This window comes from Pongo pygmaeus, chromosome 9, assembly GCF_028885625.2.
Source record: "Pongo pygmaeus isolate AG05252 chromosome 9, NHGRI_mPonPyg2-v2.0_pri, whole genome shotgun sequence".
Lineage (NCBI taxonomy): Eukaryota > Metazoa > Chordata > Mammalia > Primates > Hominidae > Pongo > Pongo pygmaeus.
The window spans coordinates 104,279,719-104,293,664 of record NC_072382.2 but is presented as its reverse complement, the minus strand read 5'-3'; the positions used below and the strand labels follow the sequence as shown (position 1 = coordinate 104,293,664).

At 38.4% G+C, this 13,946-nt stretch overlaps 1 protein-coding gene across 2 annotated transcripts; it reads left to right on the top strand.

The window, feature by feature from the left end:
* Positions 1-253: 253 nt before the first annotated feature.
* MMP8 (matrix metallopeptidase 8) lies at positions 254-13,509 on the top strand. 2 transcript variants are annotated; one of them, XM_054441485.2, is made up of 11 exons: positions 411-662; positions 1,870-1,936; positions 2,748-2,992; positions 3,658-3,806; positions 3,894-4,019; positions 6,771-6,932; positions 8,931-9,048; positions 9,914-10,047; positions 10,612-10,765; positions 11,464-11,567; positions 11,865-13,509. In XM_054441485.2, exons 1-11 carry the CDS (start codon positions 601-603, stop codon positions 11,966-11,968), a joined length of 1,425 nt encoding a protein of 474 aa, XP_054297460.1. In that variant the 5' UTR covers positions 411-600; the 3' UTR covers positions 11,969-13,509. The 2 variants fall into 2 exon arrangements, with proteins under 2 accessions (XP_054297461.1, XP_054297460.1); XM_054441486.2 differs by lacking the exon at positions 1,870-1,936 and having other exon boundaries at positions 254-662.
* Positions 13,510-13,946: the final 437 nt, after the last annotated feature.

The window sequence follows — 13,946 nt, the reverse complement described above, 5'->3', positions numbered from 1 at the left end:
CTCCAGAAGCAGCTCTCTAGGCCCCATACGAAGCCTGCTTTGTAATAACAGTCACTCATTCTCTCCACATACAGTGAGGGAGGATAAATACAGAGATTCTCTAGCTGGGCTCCTTGGTCCCAAAATATCTACCACAAACCTCAAAATATTCCCCTGCATAAGTTAATTCAACCTCAACATCTCACATAGTCAGAAAATGTATCCACATAACTTCAGGATTATTCCCTTGTTCCTTTTCCTCGACCAATTTTGTAAAAGGAAATAACTAAAACATCCAAAAGCAAAGAGTAGAAAGTTGGAGTTTTGAAAGACTGTTGAAAGACTCCCCCATTTGGGGGTACTAAATCACATTATAAAATTGCAAAACTGTCAGGGTGTAATTAACCTATGTTGCTTCATATTCCTGATGCAGCAATTGTTTAAGGCATGGCTTTAAAGAGGACTACAAGAGAGCTGTGAGTGGCACATGATGCTGTGAACCTCAGGGTGCTCGCCAGGGAAGGGCCCTACCCAGAAGGACAGAAAGAAAGCCAGGAGGGGTAGAGTTTGAAGAGAAGATCATGTTCTCCCTGAAGACGCTTCCATTTCTGCTCTTACTCCATGTGCAGATTTCCAAGGCCTTTCCTGTATCTTCTAAAGAGAAAAATACAAAAATTGTTCAGGTAAATGAACTATCAGTTAAGTGATGGTTGATCTGCTGATTATTAGGAAATAGTGTGCATTGTTTTCTCTTGTTAATTAAAACAGCCTGAAAGAAATTATTTGGGTGATTAGTTTGAGGTTGAACACCTCCTTTTAGTGATTTGGAGGGTTCCCAGCTGGTAAGCACGAAGCCTTTTAAAAGCTGGACATGAAAACAAGCTGAATTCTTTAAAGGCTTGGAAAATACTGCTGTAGAGTTACCCCTGGTTGGGAAACTTTTGTAGAAGAAATGGTTTTATTTATAAAATGATATCATTTTCTTTCTCATTTACCTAAGGTTTTTCCTTGCAGGATATCTGCAGTCAAGTTACTATATGTCTGGTGCTTCCATACAGGCATTTTCTTTGCTGCCAAGTATTCCAGATATAGAAAATAATGTGAGGATGGTAGATTACAATGAACTAGAAATCAGTACATAGTAAAATCATATTTCCCAGCATCAGATTGTGGACTGTTTATAAACTCTTGGAAGCATTATAAAAGCAGAACCAATAGTTTTTTTCCATTGTTTCACAGTCTGAAAGTGAAGCCAAATTTTTAAGAAACACAAGGGAATTCTGTCACAAATCTCTCATGCACAGTTTTCTTAGCATTATAGTTTGGAGAAAGCATTGTTATTATTAAGAGGTCATCTCTTAATTGTAACCCCCGGGTTAATGTAAGGTCCATTGAGTGCTTATTCTATGCAAGGCAGCTGCTACACATTTCACAAATATCTCATTTAATCCTCACAAGAACCTTATTGGAGCATTATTATTTTCATTTCAGAGACAAAAATATCTTAAATCAGATAAATAATGTGTCCAAGTGCTCACAGTTAATTCATGGCAGAGTTAAGATTTGAACCCAAGCCTGTCTGATTCCAAAGCGTGTGATCTGGTCAGTGTCACCTACTGCTGTGGTTAGAGGGTGTCCCTTGAATTTATGTGTTAAAGATTTAGTAGCCCATGTGACAGTGGGTCCTTTAAGAGGTACTTAGGTCATTAAGAAAGATTAATGACACTGTTGTGTGACTGGGTTAATTTTTGCTGGAGTGGGTTCTGGCTCTTGCAGAACTGGATGAGTAATGAATAGAATGGGTATTATAAAGAGGGGCTGCCCTTTGTGTTTTGCCCCTTTTCACACATGCTTGCTCCCCTTTCGTTTCTCTGCCATGTTATGACACAGCACAAGGCCATCTCAGAAGCCAACCAGATGCAGCCACCTGATCTTGGACTTCCCAGCCTCCAAAATTGTGAGAGAAAATAAGCCCCTTTTATGTATAAGTTACCCAGCTTCAGATATTCCGTTATAGCAACAGAAAATGGACTAAGACACTGACAAGGTGCCAGGTGTTCACAGGCAGCATGGGGTCTAGTTAGGTTACATTTCACTATGTATGAAGAAACTTTTAAGCCAAACTTAAAATAGGTAATTTTTAGGCTAAACTCTTTGGATTTTGACTAAACTTAATTTAACACTTCCAAAGAGTTACTTTGGTGAATAAAATGCTAATATCGATGATATTGCTGTTCCTCTAAAAGATATTTGGAATTATTTTGAAATTATCAGTTCTCATTTGACAGGTAACATGGTGAGTTAAAATCTGAATCATCACTTGGAAAATTCCTTAATTCTCTGTGCTTCCATTTGTTCATGAGAATAATTAAGCCTTTTCTACAGTAGTGAAGAGGATAAAAAAGAGGAACTGCATTGATGCAACAAATACCTCAAGAGAAGTCAATTAATGTTAGTTCTAATTTTTTTATAAAAACAAGAAGACAGTCTCCTGACTGTAGAGTAGCACTTTGCCTGTGTGATGTGACCCTCATCCCTTATGAGACACCTTTTTTTATGCATAACCATTAACTTGAGCACTGAGTGGAGGAACTGTTCTTTCTAAAAAGCATTGTTCTCTCAAAGCCAACCTACAAATTAATTTGTGTTATCGTTCCTGTGGCTCTCAAGTTATCAGACCTCTGTAGTAACTTAGAAAGGGTTGCAAAATGACCAGAGAACTGGAGGTCCTTTCACAGCAAGACCCCTATGTGCTTGTCTTTGTCCAGGACTACCTGGAAAAGTTCTACCAATTACCAAGCAACCAGTATCAGTCTACAAGGAAAAATGGCACTAATGTGATTGTTGAAAAGCTTAAAGAAATGCAGCGATTTTTTGGGTTGAATGTGACGGGGAAGCCAAATGAGGAAACTCTGGACATGATGAAAAAGCCTCGCTGTGGAGTGCCTGACAGTGGTGAATTTATGTTAACCCCAGGAAACCCCAAGTGGGAACGCACTAACTTGACCTACAGGTGATATCTCTAAGGTTTCAGGATACACTCATTCATCCAGTATGGACTGGGCTCTTATATGACAGACACTGTTCTTGGGACACACTAGGAACAAGTAGATAAATATCCCTGCTTTTGTAGAGTGTGAGTAGTGAATGAATATGAGAATGAAAATGTTGAGATACCTTGGGTTCTTTCCACTCCAAGGCTTCCCATTTTAGCCTTCCTTCTCCAACAATCTAAAGAGGACTACGGCAATGTTAGGCTGTCTCTCTAAGCACTTACTTTAGGACCCAACAAAGGCTTAATCATTGCTGGAGAGAGTCAAGTCCCTCCTTTCATACATCTTAATAATAATAATAATATCTAATATTTGTGGAATATTATTACTATTTGACAAGTAATGAACTAAATGCTTTATATGTATTTAATCCCCACAGCAACCCTATGAGAGGGATACTATATTAGTATCCTCATTTTACTAATAGGAAACTGAGGTTTAAAGACATGTATTAACTTGTTCAGAACCCACATCTGTCCTCCACCCTGAGACCTGCACTCCCTCCTTATCCTCTCCAGTGGTAGCACACCGTGATGCAACTCACTTCAAAACAGAACAATTCATCCGTTGATGGACTACAGTTCTAAATAATATTTAACTCTTCATACATCCTCTCATTTCGAAGGATTCGAAACTATACCCCACAGCTGTCAGAGGATGATGTAAAAACAGCTATTGAGAAAGCCTTTGAAGTCTGGAGTAAGGCATCACCTCTTACCTTCACCAGGATCTCACAGGGAGAGGCAGATATCAACATTGCTTTTTACCAAAGAGGTAGGTGCAAAGCAGTCATGCTCAGTTTTGCTTTCTTTGGCTAACCTGAAACTTGGCAAGGATCTAATACAAATGTTCTTATTTCAGATCACGGTGACAATTCTCCATTTGATGGACCCAATGGAATCCTTGCTCATGCCTTTCAGCCAGGCCAAGGTATTGGAGGAGATGTTCATTTTGATGCCGAAGAAACATGGACCAAAACCTCCGCAAGTAAGTTAATCAAGATTATGTCCACACACAGCTTCTGAATTAACTTTTTACAGATTAGAATACACACACACACATACACACACATAGTAAAGGTAACATAATATTTCAAACTCACGAAAAGTGATCATTTGAAATTTTTGCTACCTCACAATACTAAGTCAATTTGGGTTTAAAAAAATAAAAAAAGAAAGAAAAAGACACGCTGAATCCAATTACTGACCTTACTTTTTAGATCAGAGATCAGAAAACTACAGACTGTGGGCAAATCCCGCCTGACCCCTGTCTGTATAAATAAAGTTTTATTGAAACAGGGCCACATTTATTTGTTTCTATATCATAAATGGCTGCTTTCAGTCTACAATGGCAAGCTGAGTAATTGCGATGTAGATCATTTGGCTCACAAAGCCTAAAATATTTACTATCTGGTTCTTTACAGATACTGCTTTAGGATATATTTTTATTTTAATATTCCCAAATTTAGTGATGTTTGAAAAGAGCCTATTTTTCCATTTTTTGGAAATTCATTTATAAATTAGTCTATTCAGAAAAGAGCAGCCACCTTCCCTCTCGTCTAGTTAGCTCATCTTCTTGGAGCTCTTTGTCAGTGGTATGCTTCTGTGCAGCAAGCCACTCCTTTCAGGAGAAGGCTCCTATTAAGAAGGACTGGGCTGCTTGAAGGGAAGAAATGAGGCTGAGGACAGATATACCTAGACCATGTGGTACTTCACAAAATATGGGGTAACAATATGCCAGAGAGCACTTTTAGAAAATAATCAGAAAGGCACCTTTTACCTTTGCTTGGCACCTGTTTCTCCTGCCATTTTCTCAACATGGGTATGTTACGAGGGTTTATTCTACCTAAGTCCATATGCTAGGAGCTGTGTGTAGCCAAAGATAGGTAATAACCCTCAGCTCCTCTCCATTCCCTATTGCCCTCCTCACCAGTTCAGATAATCATTACATCTTACCTGAACGAATGATCTAGATTCCTAACTGGACTCTCCATCTCCAGTCTGTGCTCCCTCTAATTTTTCCTACCATTGCAGCAGGGTTTGTTTTTGGAAGCCCATCTTGGATCACATCACTCTCATGCTTAAAAGTTTCAATGTTTACATATTCTGCACCAAATAAGGTCCAAATACCTCCACTTGGTATTGAAGGCTCTTGGTGCTTGTTCATCCTTGTCTTTCTTGGCTTGTCTTCCTATTTCACGTATACCATTCACATTGGGCTAACACCCACATTGTACATTCACTGTTTCTAGGTCACACCCTATGCTTTTCATCTTCCTCACATTTGCTTGAATTGCTTCCTCTCCCTGAAATACTCTTCCCATGCCCCAAGCACCACCTTTTAAAATCTCTCTCATCTTGCCATGCTATGTATGTCAAAGGCCACCTTCTGTCTTGCCTTGTGCTGGAAATGAGAACTTCCTCTGCAGAATTCTGACAGCTTTTGTGTCTCCTTCTCTGTCATCACTCACTGTGTGCTTTCAAGTTGTTTGCACACATCTCTCCTCTTCCAGACTATGTACTCCCTATAGAGCAGAGAACCACAACAAATTGCCCACAGTTCCTTTCACGGTATTCTAAGCATTCAAAGATATTTTTCTGAAATGCACTCATGAATGCATAATTAAAAGGATGTGATGATAAGAAACAATTTTTAGAGCATGGGTGGAATTTTAGCAGGCTAATTATCAACAGGAAGTTGAACATTGCAGTAAGAGCATGGATCTTGCCATTATACCTGGGTTTGACCCCAATCTGTCACGTACTAGTTGCAGGATCAAGTACCAGCTATTCAAAATCTATGGGCATCAGTCACTTTACTATAAAAATATTGTTAATAAAACTTCAGAAAAATCTTATGAGGATTACATAACATTAGATTGCCTAGTATGTTGTAGGTATTCTACAGTTATGGCTTTTTTTAAAAGTAGGCATGTACAAAAATGCATCAGTGTGTTTGTGAGGCAGCATGTAGACTGGCTGGACTGAAGGATTCACGTTAAAAGGCAAGCACTCAAATATCTGCTGGAGCCAAGTGGAGGAGGTCTTGAAGGCCAGGCAAAAGAGGTTGGGCTTTATTTGATAGGAAGTGAGATCCTGGGAAGGTTTTAAGTTTCCAGTTGTGAACGGCACTATGCTCATGGAAGTTAAAACACGGAGAAAGAGAGCAATAAGGGTAGGATTTGTCTCTCTCCAGTAGAGAATTCCTAGAGCATCTTAGAAAGCTCAGAAACAGAGAAGAGCTGGTTCTAAGCTGTGGGTGATGAGGGAGCCAACATGAGCCAGCCCTCCATCTCAGGCTGCTCCACTGCTCGGCTGGCTTCTTCTAATTACTTGTTCACAGGGACTCTACTCATGAGGCTGAGGGTCTGGGACACTGGAGATGGTGAATGTGGGAACGCAAGAGAAGAAGGGTTCCCAAAGTCATGATGGCTCTGCCATCACTTCTCCAAGTCTCAGATGCACATTTGTAAGATGTGAGAATTGGAATAAATGCAGCTTTTCTGGGTTCTAAGAGTTTATAAGAAGTTCATACTCACCTAGTCCCCATCTATGATTACTATCTTGATGCTTCTTAATGTCCACTTTCTCAGGTATCTGAAAGAAAGATGGAAAAGACAGCCATGGGAAGGGCTATTTCCCTGAGCAGTTTTGACTTGGAGATTGCATTCCTTGAGATCATGTTTCTGCCACCCTAGGATCCACACTGAGCTGTTTACCACCCATGTTTGCATTTCAGATTACAACTTGTTTATTGTTGCTGCTCATGAATTTGGCCATTCTTTGGGGCTTGCTCACTCCTCTGACCCTGGTGCCTTGATGTATCCCAACTATGCTTTCACGGAAACCAGCAACTACTCACTCCCTCAAGATGACATCGATGGCATTCAGGCCATCTATGGTAAGGTCTTCTAAAGAGATTCGTAGTACATGGTGGGACCTGGGAATAGGTGAACACTCCCAGGATCTGAATATCTCTTCCTTTGCACTTCTGCAGTTTCCATAAAACTGAACTCTGAATTTCCCCAGTAATATAGCATTAATAAAGAAGATGTGAGGGGCTGAGCCTCTATTGCTGCCCTAAAAGAAAAAAAGTTTAAGAAGAAATGCACTACAGTGCTTCCCAGTTATTGTCTTTGGATGGTGGGGATTTTTTTCTTCTTTTTTTAGGCTTTCCAAATTTCCAATTTTAATTTTTGTTTTTTGAGATGGAGTCTCACTCTGTTGCCCAGGCTGGAGTGCAGTGACGCGATCTTGGCTCACTGCAACCTGTCTCCCAAGTTCAAGTGATTCTCCTGCCTCAGCCTCTCAAGTAGCTGGGATTACAGATGCCCACCACCACACTTGGCTAATTTTTGTATTTTCAGTAGAGAGGTGATTTCACCACAATGACCAGTCTGGTCTTGAACTCCTGACCTGGAGTGATCTGCCCACCTCAGCCTCCCAAAATGCTGGGATTACAGGTGTGAGCCATTGCACCTGGCCCCAATTTTAAATATTCTAAAAAGACATGACTATTCTTTTTCCTACAGCAGTCCTGCTCCTAGATGTAGCTATCAAAGAAATTCTCATATAGATCCATAAGGGGAATTGTACAAATCATGCCAAAGATGTTCACTGCAGTCTTGTTTGTGGTGGTGGAAGCTGGAAGGCTCCTGGGGGTCTATCAGGAGAAGACTATACAGATAAAATGTGGTAGCTGCACACCATGAAGTGATGTGCGGCAGTGAGAAGCATGGTACTAGATGCACATATGGCAACAATACAGATGGGTCTTTAAAACTTCGTACTTTGTGAAAAAGAAACAGAATGAGGTATATTGCACAATGAATTAATTAAATTACACAATATATAAGTCTATGTAAACTTAAAATGTATATAAACAAAGCAAGGCATTTTTCAAAAAGAAGAAGGGGAATGGTAGTGGAGTATGGAGAGAAAAAAGAAACTTTTTTAAGGCATCACTGATACATTTCAAGGATAAGTATAGGGGCCTTTTGCCATATTGCCTGGATAAGACCATTACATCTCTCTTCATGCTTGCCCTTCTGTTCCCTAGTTGGCTGTGAATAAAAACAAGAAACCAATAAGGGATTTACTGCTCTCTAAAAAAGTGTGGAATGGAATGGAATGGAATGGAATGGAATAGTGGATTGGAGTGAAATATAATTGAATGGAGTGGAACAGAGTGGAGTGGAATTGGGGAAAGCCCTTTTCCATCTCTGGTGGGACAGCACTATAAAATCAAGCAAGCATGCCAGGGTGCCACAACCAGGGAACTTTTTTGTGATTGTAGATATTTCAGAAATGTTGAGCCTATCCTAACTGCCTCTATTCCCCAATTTCTTCCTCCTGCCTACCCCAACAACACCCCCTTATTTTGTTCACCAATGTTTTTATCTTAACTATTATTATATCCTTTCATTCCGCAGTGAGAAAACACATGAAAATTCAAATACTTATAGAAAAAATATTGCTAAAATTTGACTTAGATGTATGCTATAGGGTAAAAGACTAATATCATTCTTTCCTGAAAGTGGATTTCGGTGAGGAGAGAGGCAATAGATACTGAATGACCAAAAAAAGCAGAAAGAGGAACTGAGAAGTCTGAGAAGAATTAGTTTAGAATTTAAAAGGTAAGGAAGGAGCATAGAATTCAAATTTCTTTACTTCACAGCTTGACCTGGAACTTACCCTGAAAACCATCATTACTCTTATTAAAGAAACAAAAACTTTAAAAGGATGAAATATACAGTTACTTTAATACTTTATGGTATAGTCTGGTAGCACTTACCTTCACATGAAGACCCTTCACCTTTCTCAGAAGTCTCTGACATACCCAAGAGTCACACTGGACTTATTCTCATAAAAAAGACTTTTTTTTCTTTTTTTTTTTCAGGACCTTCAAGCAACCCTGTCCAACCTACTGGACCAAGCACACCCAAACCCTGTGACCCCAGTTTGACATTTGATGCTATCACCACACTCCGTGGAGAAATACTTTTCTTTAAAGACAAGTATAAAATTGAAATATTTCTTCCATTGATTCCTCTTACTGACATGTCTTAAAACTGGATTCAAATTAGGTCACACGTTAGTCACCTTTTCCTTGAATTCTATACTTGTGCTTCTCATTGGAATTTTTTATAGGTTCTGGGGCACCACTAGGATTATCATAGCCCCCTGAGCTTAACTTTATCATCTTCATCTTTTAAAGACTATTTGTACCATTTTTATGTCTATACCGAATTTATGCAATCAAGTATTTTCTGAGTAACTCAAAACATGCAGGAAAAAAAAAAACATGAAAACATTCACAAACATTCAGATGCCTTTGGTGATGTAAACAGACATGGGCTACAGCTGCTTGGGAACCCCATAGCTGAAACACCAAAGCACCATTCAGTTCCATCCAAAATCAGTCAAGTAAATGGAACCTGCGCTTAGCTAGCTGTGCAGCAAATCATCAAACTGAGCGTAATTTTTATTTGTCCATTGGCTATTTTGTGAGTGTGCAATCACAGGCTGAGGGTACGTGCTGTTGCTTTTATCAATATGTTCACAGCATTTAGTGGGAGCAATAATGAAAGATACTACAAAGTAAGATTTTTCAATGTCCAAGGCAGGACAATGCCAAATGTAATCAAATAAGATCACTCCCATAACCTCCTCTGAAAGCTGTGAAGTACTCGCCAGATGGACAATATCACTATAAAGCTTAGCCATATGTTGGTCACCATGCTAGGAACTTTGCATTCATTCAATTGTTATATTCTCCTAGCAATCCTACAAGGACCATCACTAGCCTAAAAGTCACAGGAACTGCCTACTTCGACTGTTATGTATAAGTGTGTGCGTGTGTGTTTCCTTATGTTCCGTTAGGTACTTCTGGAGAAGGCATCCTCAGCTACAAAGAATCGAAATGAATTTTATTTCTCTATTCTGGCCATCCCTTCCAACTGGTATGCAGGCTGCTTATGAAGATTTTGACAGAGACCTCATTTTCCTATTTAAAGGTAACTTCCTAAAGTTTTCATCTTATGTTAGTTCTGCCTGAAGGGAGGGGGCAGGACTTCTTTGTGGTCCCTTCCAGGTTCATGGTGAGCTAATGACAGCATTAAGCTGGCCAGGCTTTTGCCAGAAGACTAGGGTTGGCCCCATCAGGACCACTAACTACTGTGTGAACCTGAGTGGGTTATTTGCTCTTCAGCCCTCAGTTTTCTCACCAACAAAATGAGATCACACTAGACTGTCGTTAGCATTCTTTCATCCTCATTCCAGATACAATTCTCTAAGACTCCTCAAGGCTGTAACTTGGTTTCTGTATAAAAGTCACACAAACTAAGGCATCCGATTGTGGGGACTTGAATGTCTTGCTCAGAAGTTTTAATTTTTTATAGGCTCTGGGGAACCATTAAGGCTCTCACAGCCCCCCTGAACTTAACTTTATCATCTTCATCTTTTAAAGACTATTTGTTCCATTTTCATATCTATGTGCAAGACCAAGAAGTGGTATATATATATATTATTTTGTAAAAATAGAAAAGTCTTATTTAACATTTAACCTGAATCATTGACAGGCAACCAATACTGGGCTCTGAGTGGCTATGACATTCTGCAAGGTTATCCCAAGAATATATCAAACTATGGCTTCCCCAGCAGTGTCCAAGCAATTGACGCAGCTGTTTTCTACAGAAGTAAAACATACTTCTTTGTAAATGACCAATTCTGGAGGTAACGTAAACTATTTTTTCAATTATAGGTTGAAATCTGTGTTTCTCTACCAGGCTTACAAACCTTCAAGCATTTGAAGGTTTAAAACAATCTAGGTAGTCTCTAATAGGTTTTACTGAGAATATATTCTTTTTTACAGGATGATTGATGTTACCATGGCTTTTGAAATTTTTCATTTTTATAAAATTAAAATGTCTATGCAATAGTATTGAGGATTCTGCATCATGAAACAAAGAAAACCTTAACAAAGCACTAGGGTGAGATACAAAGAAAGATTTAGGCTAATTCTCGCTTATAAGTTCAATTCAGACATATGCAAGCAAATGTTATCCAGATAGCCTGCAGAATTTGGTTCCCAAGTGGAACCTAGTATGTACATTTATATATCTATATATACACACAAGGGAGTTATACTATATACCAATTAAGTAAAAGTCTTGAAAATATAAGCTTACTTTGGGTAATAACAGTGTGTCAGCCATCAAGCCTGTTTTAGAATTAATGATACCCATATGTTTTATAAATGTGTACCCTTGGGTAGAGAAATTAACCATTCTTAATCCTAGTAAACAGGGCATTGTGAGAACTGAATGAAAAAATACATGTGAGGAGACTTTGTAAATTATATACAATTAAAAAAATTATTTTTGTTATATTCTGTATTGGTGTTAAATCGGATGACATTTTGTTTTTACCAGATATGATAACCAAAGACAATTCATGGAACCAGGTTATCCCAAAAGCATATCAGATACCTTTCCAGGAATAGAGAGTAAAGTTGATGCAGTTTTCCAGCAAGAACGTAAGTAGGAAAAAAAAAAACTAATAAGTGTGTTGTTTGTTTGTTTATTATAGAGGAGACAGGGTCTTATTATGCTGACCAGGTTAGTGTCAAACTCCTGGCCTCAAGCAATCCTCCCACCTCAGCCTCCCAGAGTTCTGGGATTACAGGCATTAGCCACTGCACCTGGTGTTTAAATTTTTTAAATAGCATGTTTGCATTTGAATGTTATGTTGGAACAGGGGCAGGGTTTTCTAACTAAAGACATCTGAGATATTCTATAAGCTAATTCAATAAATTATCTCTCTTTTTTTATAGACTTCTTCCTTTTCTTCAGTGGACCAAGATATTACGCATTTGATCTTATTGCTCAGAGAGTTACCAGAGTTGCGAGAGGCAATAAATGGCTTAACTGTAGATAACGGCTGAACCAAAATCAAATGTGGCTGTATCCATTTTCAGAACGCAGAAGGGAAGTTCAGCATGCATTTTCATTACATTGTGTCCCGCTTAGACTTTTCTCAATATTAAGTCATTGTTTCCCATCAATGTATCCATTTTGCCTGTCCTCAGTGAAAATATGTTTGGAATATTCCACTGTTTGCAGAGGCTTATTCAGTTCTTACACATTCCGTCTTAAATTAGTGATTCCATCAAAGAGAAGGAAAGTAAGCCTTTTTGTCACCTCAATATTTACCATTTCAATACTTACATATCTGACTTCTAGAATTTATTGTTATATTACTTGCTTATCTGACTTCATACATCCCTCCGTCTCTTAAAATGTCCTATGTATATCTTCTACATGCAATTTAGAACTAGATTTTGGTTAGAAGTAAGGGTTATAAACAACCTAGACAGTACCCTTTGCCTTTACAGAAAATATGGTGCTGTTTTCTACCCTTGGAAAGAAATGTGGATGATATATTTTGTGGGTTGAATTGTGTCCTCCATAAAAGATATGCTGAAGTTCTAACCCCAGGTACCTATGAATGTGAGCTTACCAGGGTCTTTGCAGATGTAATTAGTTAAGTTAAGGTGAGATCACACTGAATTAGGGTGGGCCCTAAATCCATTACGACTGTTGTTCTTATAAGAAGAAGAGAGACATAGCTACCTAGGGGAGGAGGACATGTGAAGACAGAGGCAGAGATTGGAGTAACACATCTCCAAGCCAAGGAATTCCAAGGACTGTAAGCCACCAGTAGAAGCTTCGAAGAGGCAAGGAAGGATTCCCTCCAATAGCCTTCAAGTGTGACCCTGCTGACGTCTGCAGAATTCGGACTTCTATCCTCCAAAACTGTGAGGGAATAAATTTCCTTTGTTGTAAGCCACCAAGTTTGCAGTACTTTGTTACAGCAACCCTAGACATGAGGTACTAAACACAGTACATCTACACATATGAAAATGAATCAACACAGACTGCAGAAGTGGAACCCTTGCTAAGGACTACTGGGCATCTTCCCAGGATAGCAGCCAAAAGAGAACCACCACTTCCTCTCCTGCCTCCTCCTTGCTGTCTCCTAGAGTCCAAACCCAAATGGGCCAGTTGGATGTGATGTTCCTCAGTTCTCTACTTCTATTTCCTGGGGTACTCAGGAGGGCACACATTATAGATAACTTGGGTTTGCTGCATAAAATTCAATGTCTCATTAAGTTGCATTAAACTGAGCTTAGATGCGTAAGTTTGCTAATGGATGGGTTTTTTTGTTAAGAACTATAGGATTTATGGGACCATGTCTAGCGAGTCCAGATGTCAAAATCATTGTAATGTTATATTTGCTGTTATTAGAATATAATATAGCTTATTATACAATAAATATGTAGACTGTAAAATATATTTCTCACTAGTACCTCCTATTTTCTTTCTCTGTTGAAGTTTTCAAATCCCACAGATAATTAATTTGGCACCTTTATTCTTGTTCAAAAATTAAAATAATCTATTAAATAAGTTCAAATTGAAGATTTTTATTTTAAATGACTGATTTGTGATTTGCTTTTAATTTCTTAAAATATTACCACATAATTCATCTAAAGTATAAAAAGGAATAGCAAATTTTAGATATATTTGCAGATATATAATTCCTGTGTCAGAATTATTATAATATTGATAATAAACTTTAGATATTGCTTCAGAATGTGTGAAATATTTTATAAATATTTGAGGTCCTCAAAAATTTCCTCAAGTATGTTAACACATTATTCTCAACTTATTTTACAAAATAAGAAAACTGAAACTAGTATATACTCTCATTCCATTCATTGATTTATTCAGCAAGAATTAACTACCTACTATTAATTATGTTTCCGGGACTGTGCTAAGAAAAGTGAGAGAGATGTATAAACAATTCATCATATCAACATAAAAATATGAAAGTTTTAGGAAAATGCAGCCATGAA

Excerpts from the sequence above, each read along its gene's own strand:
- MMP8 (XM_054441485.2), top strand. The coding sequence starts at position 601 with ATGTGCAGATTTCCAAGGCCTTTCCTGTATCTTCTAAAGAGAAAAATA. Across the intron at positions 10,048-10,611 it reads CCTCATTTTCCTATTTAAAG|GCAACCAATACTGGGCTCTG; the intron begins GTAACTTCCTAA and ends AATCATTGACAG. Across the intron at positions 11,568-11,864 it reads TGCAGTTTTCCAGCAAGAAC|ACTTCTTCCTTTTCTTCAGT; the intron begins GTAAGTAGGAAA and ends CTTTTTTTATAG.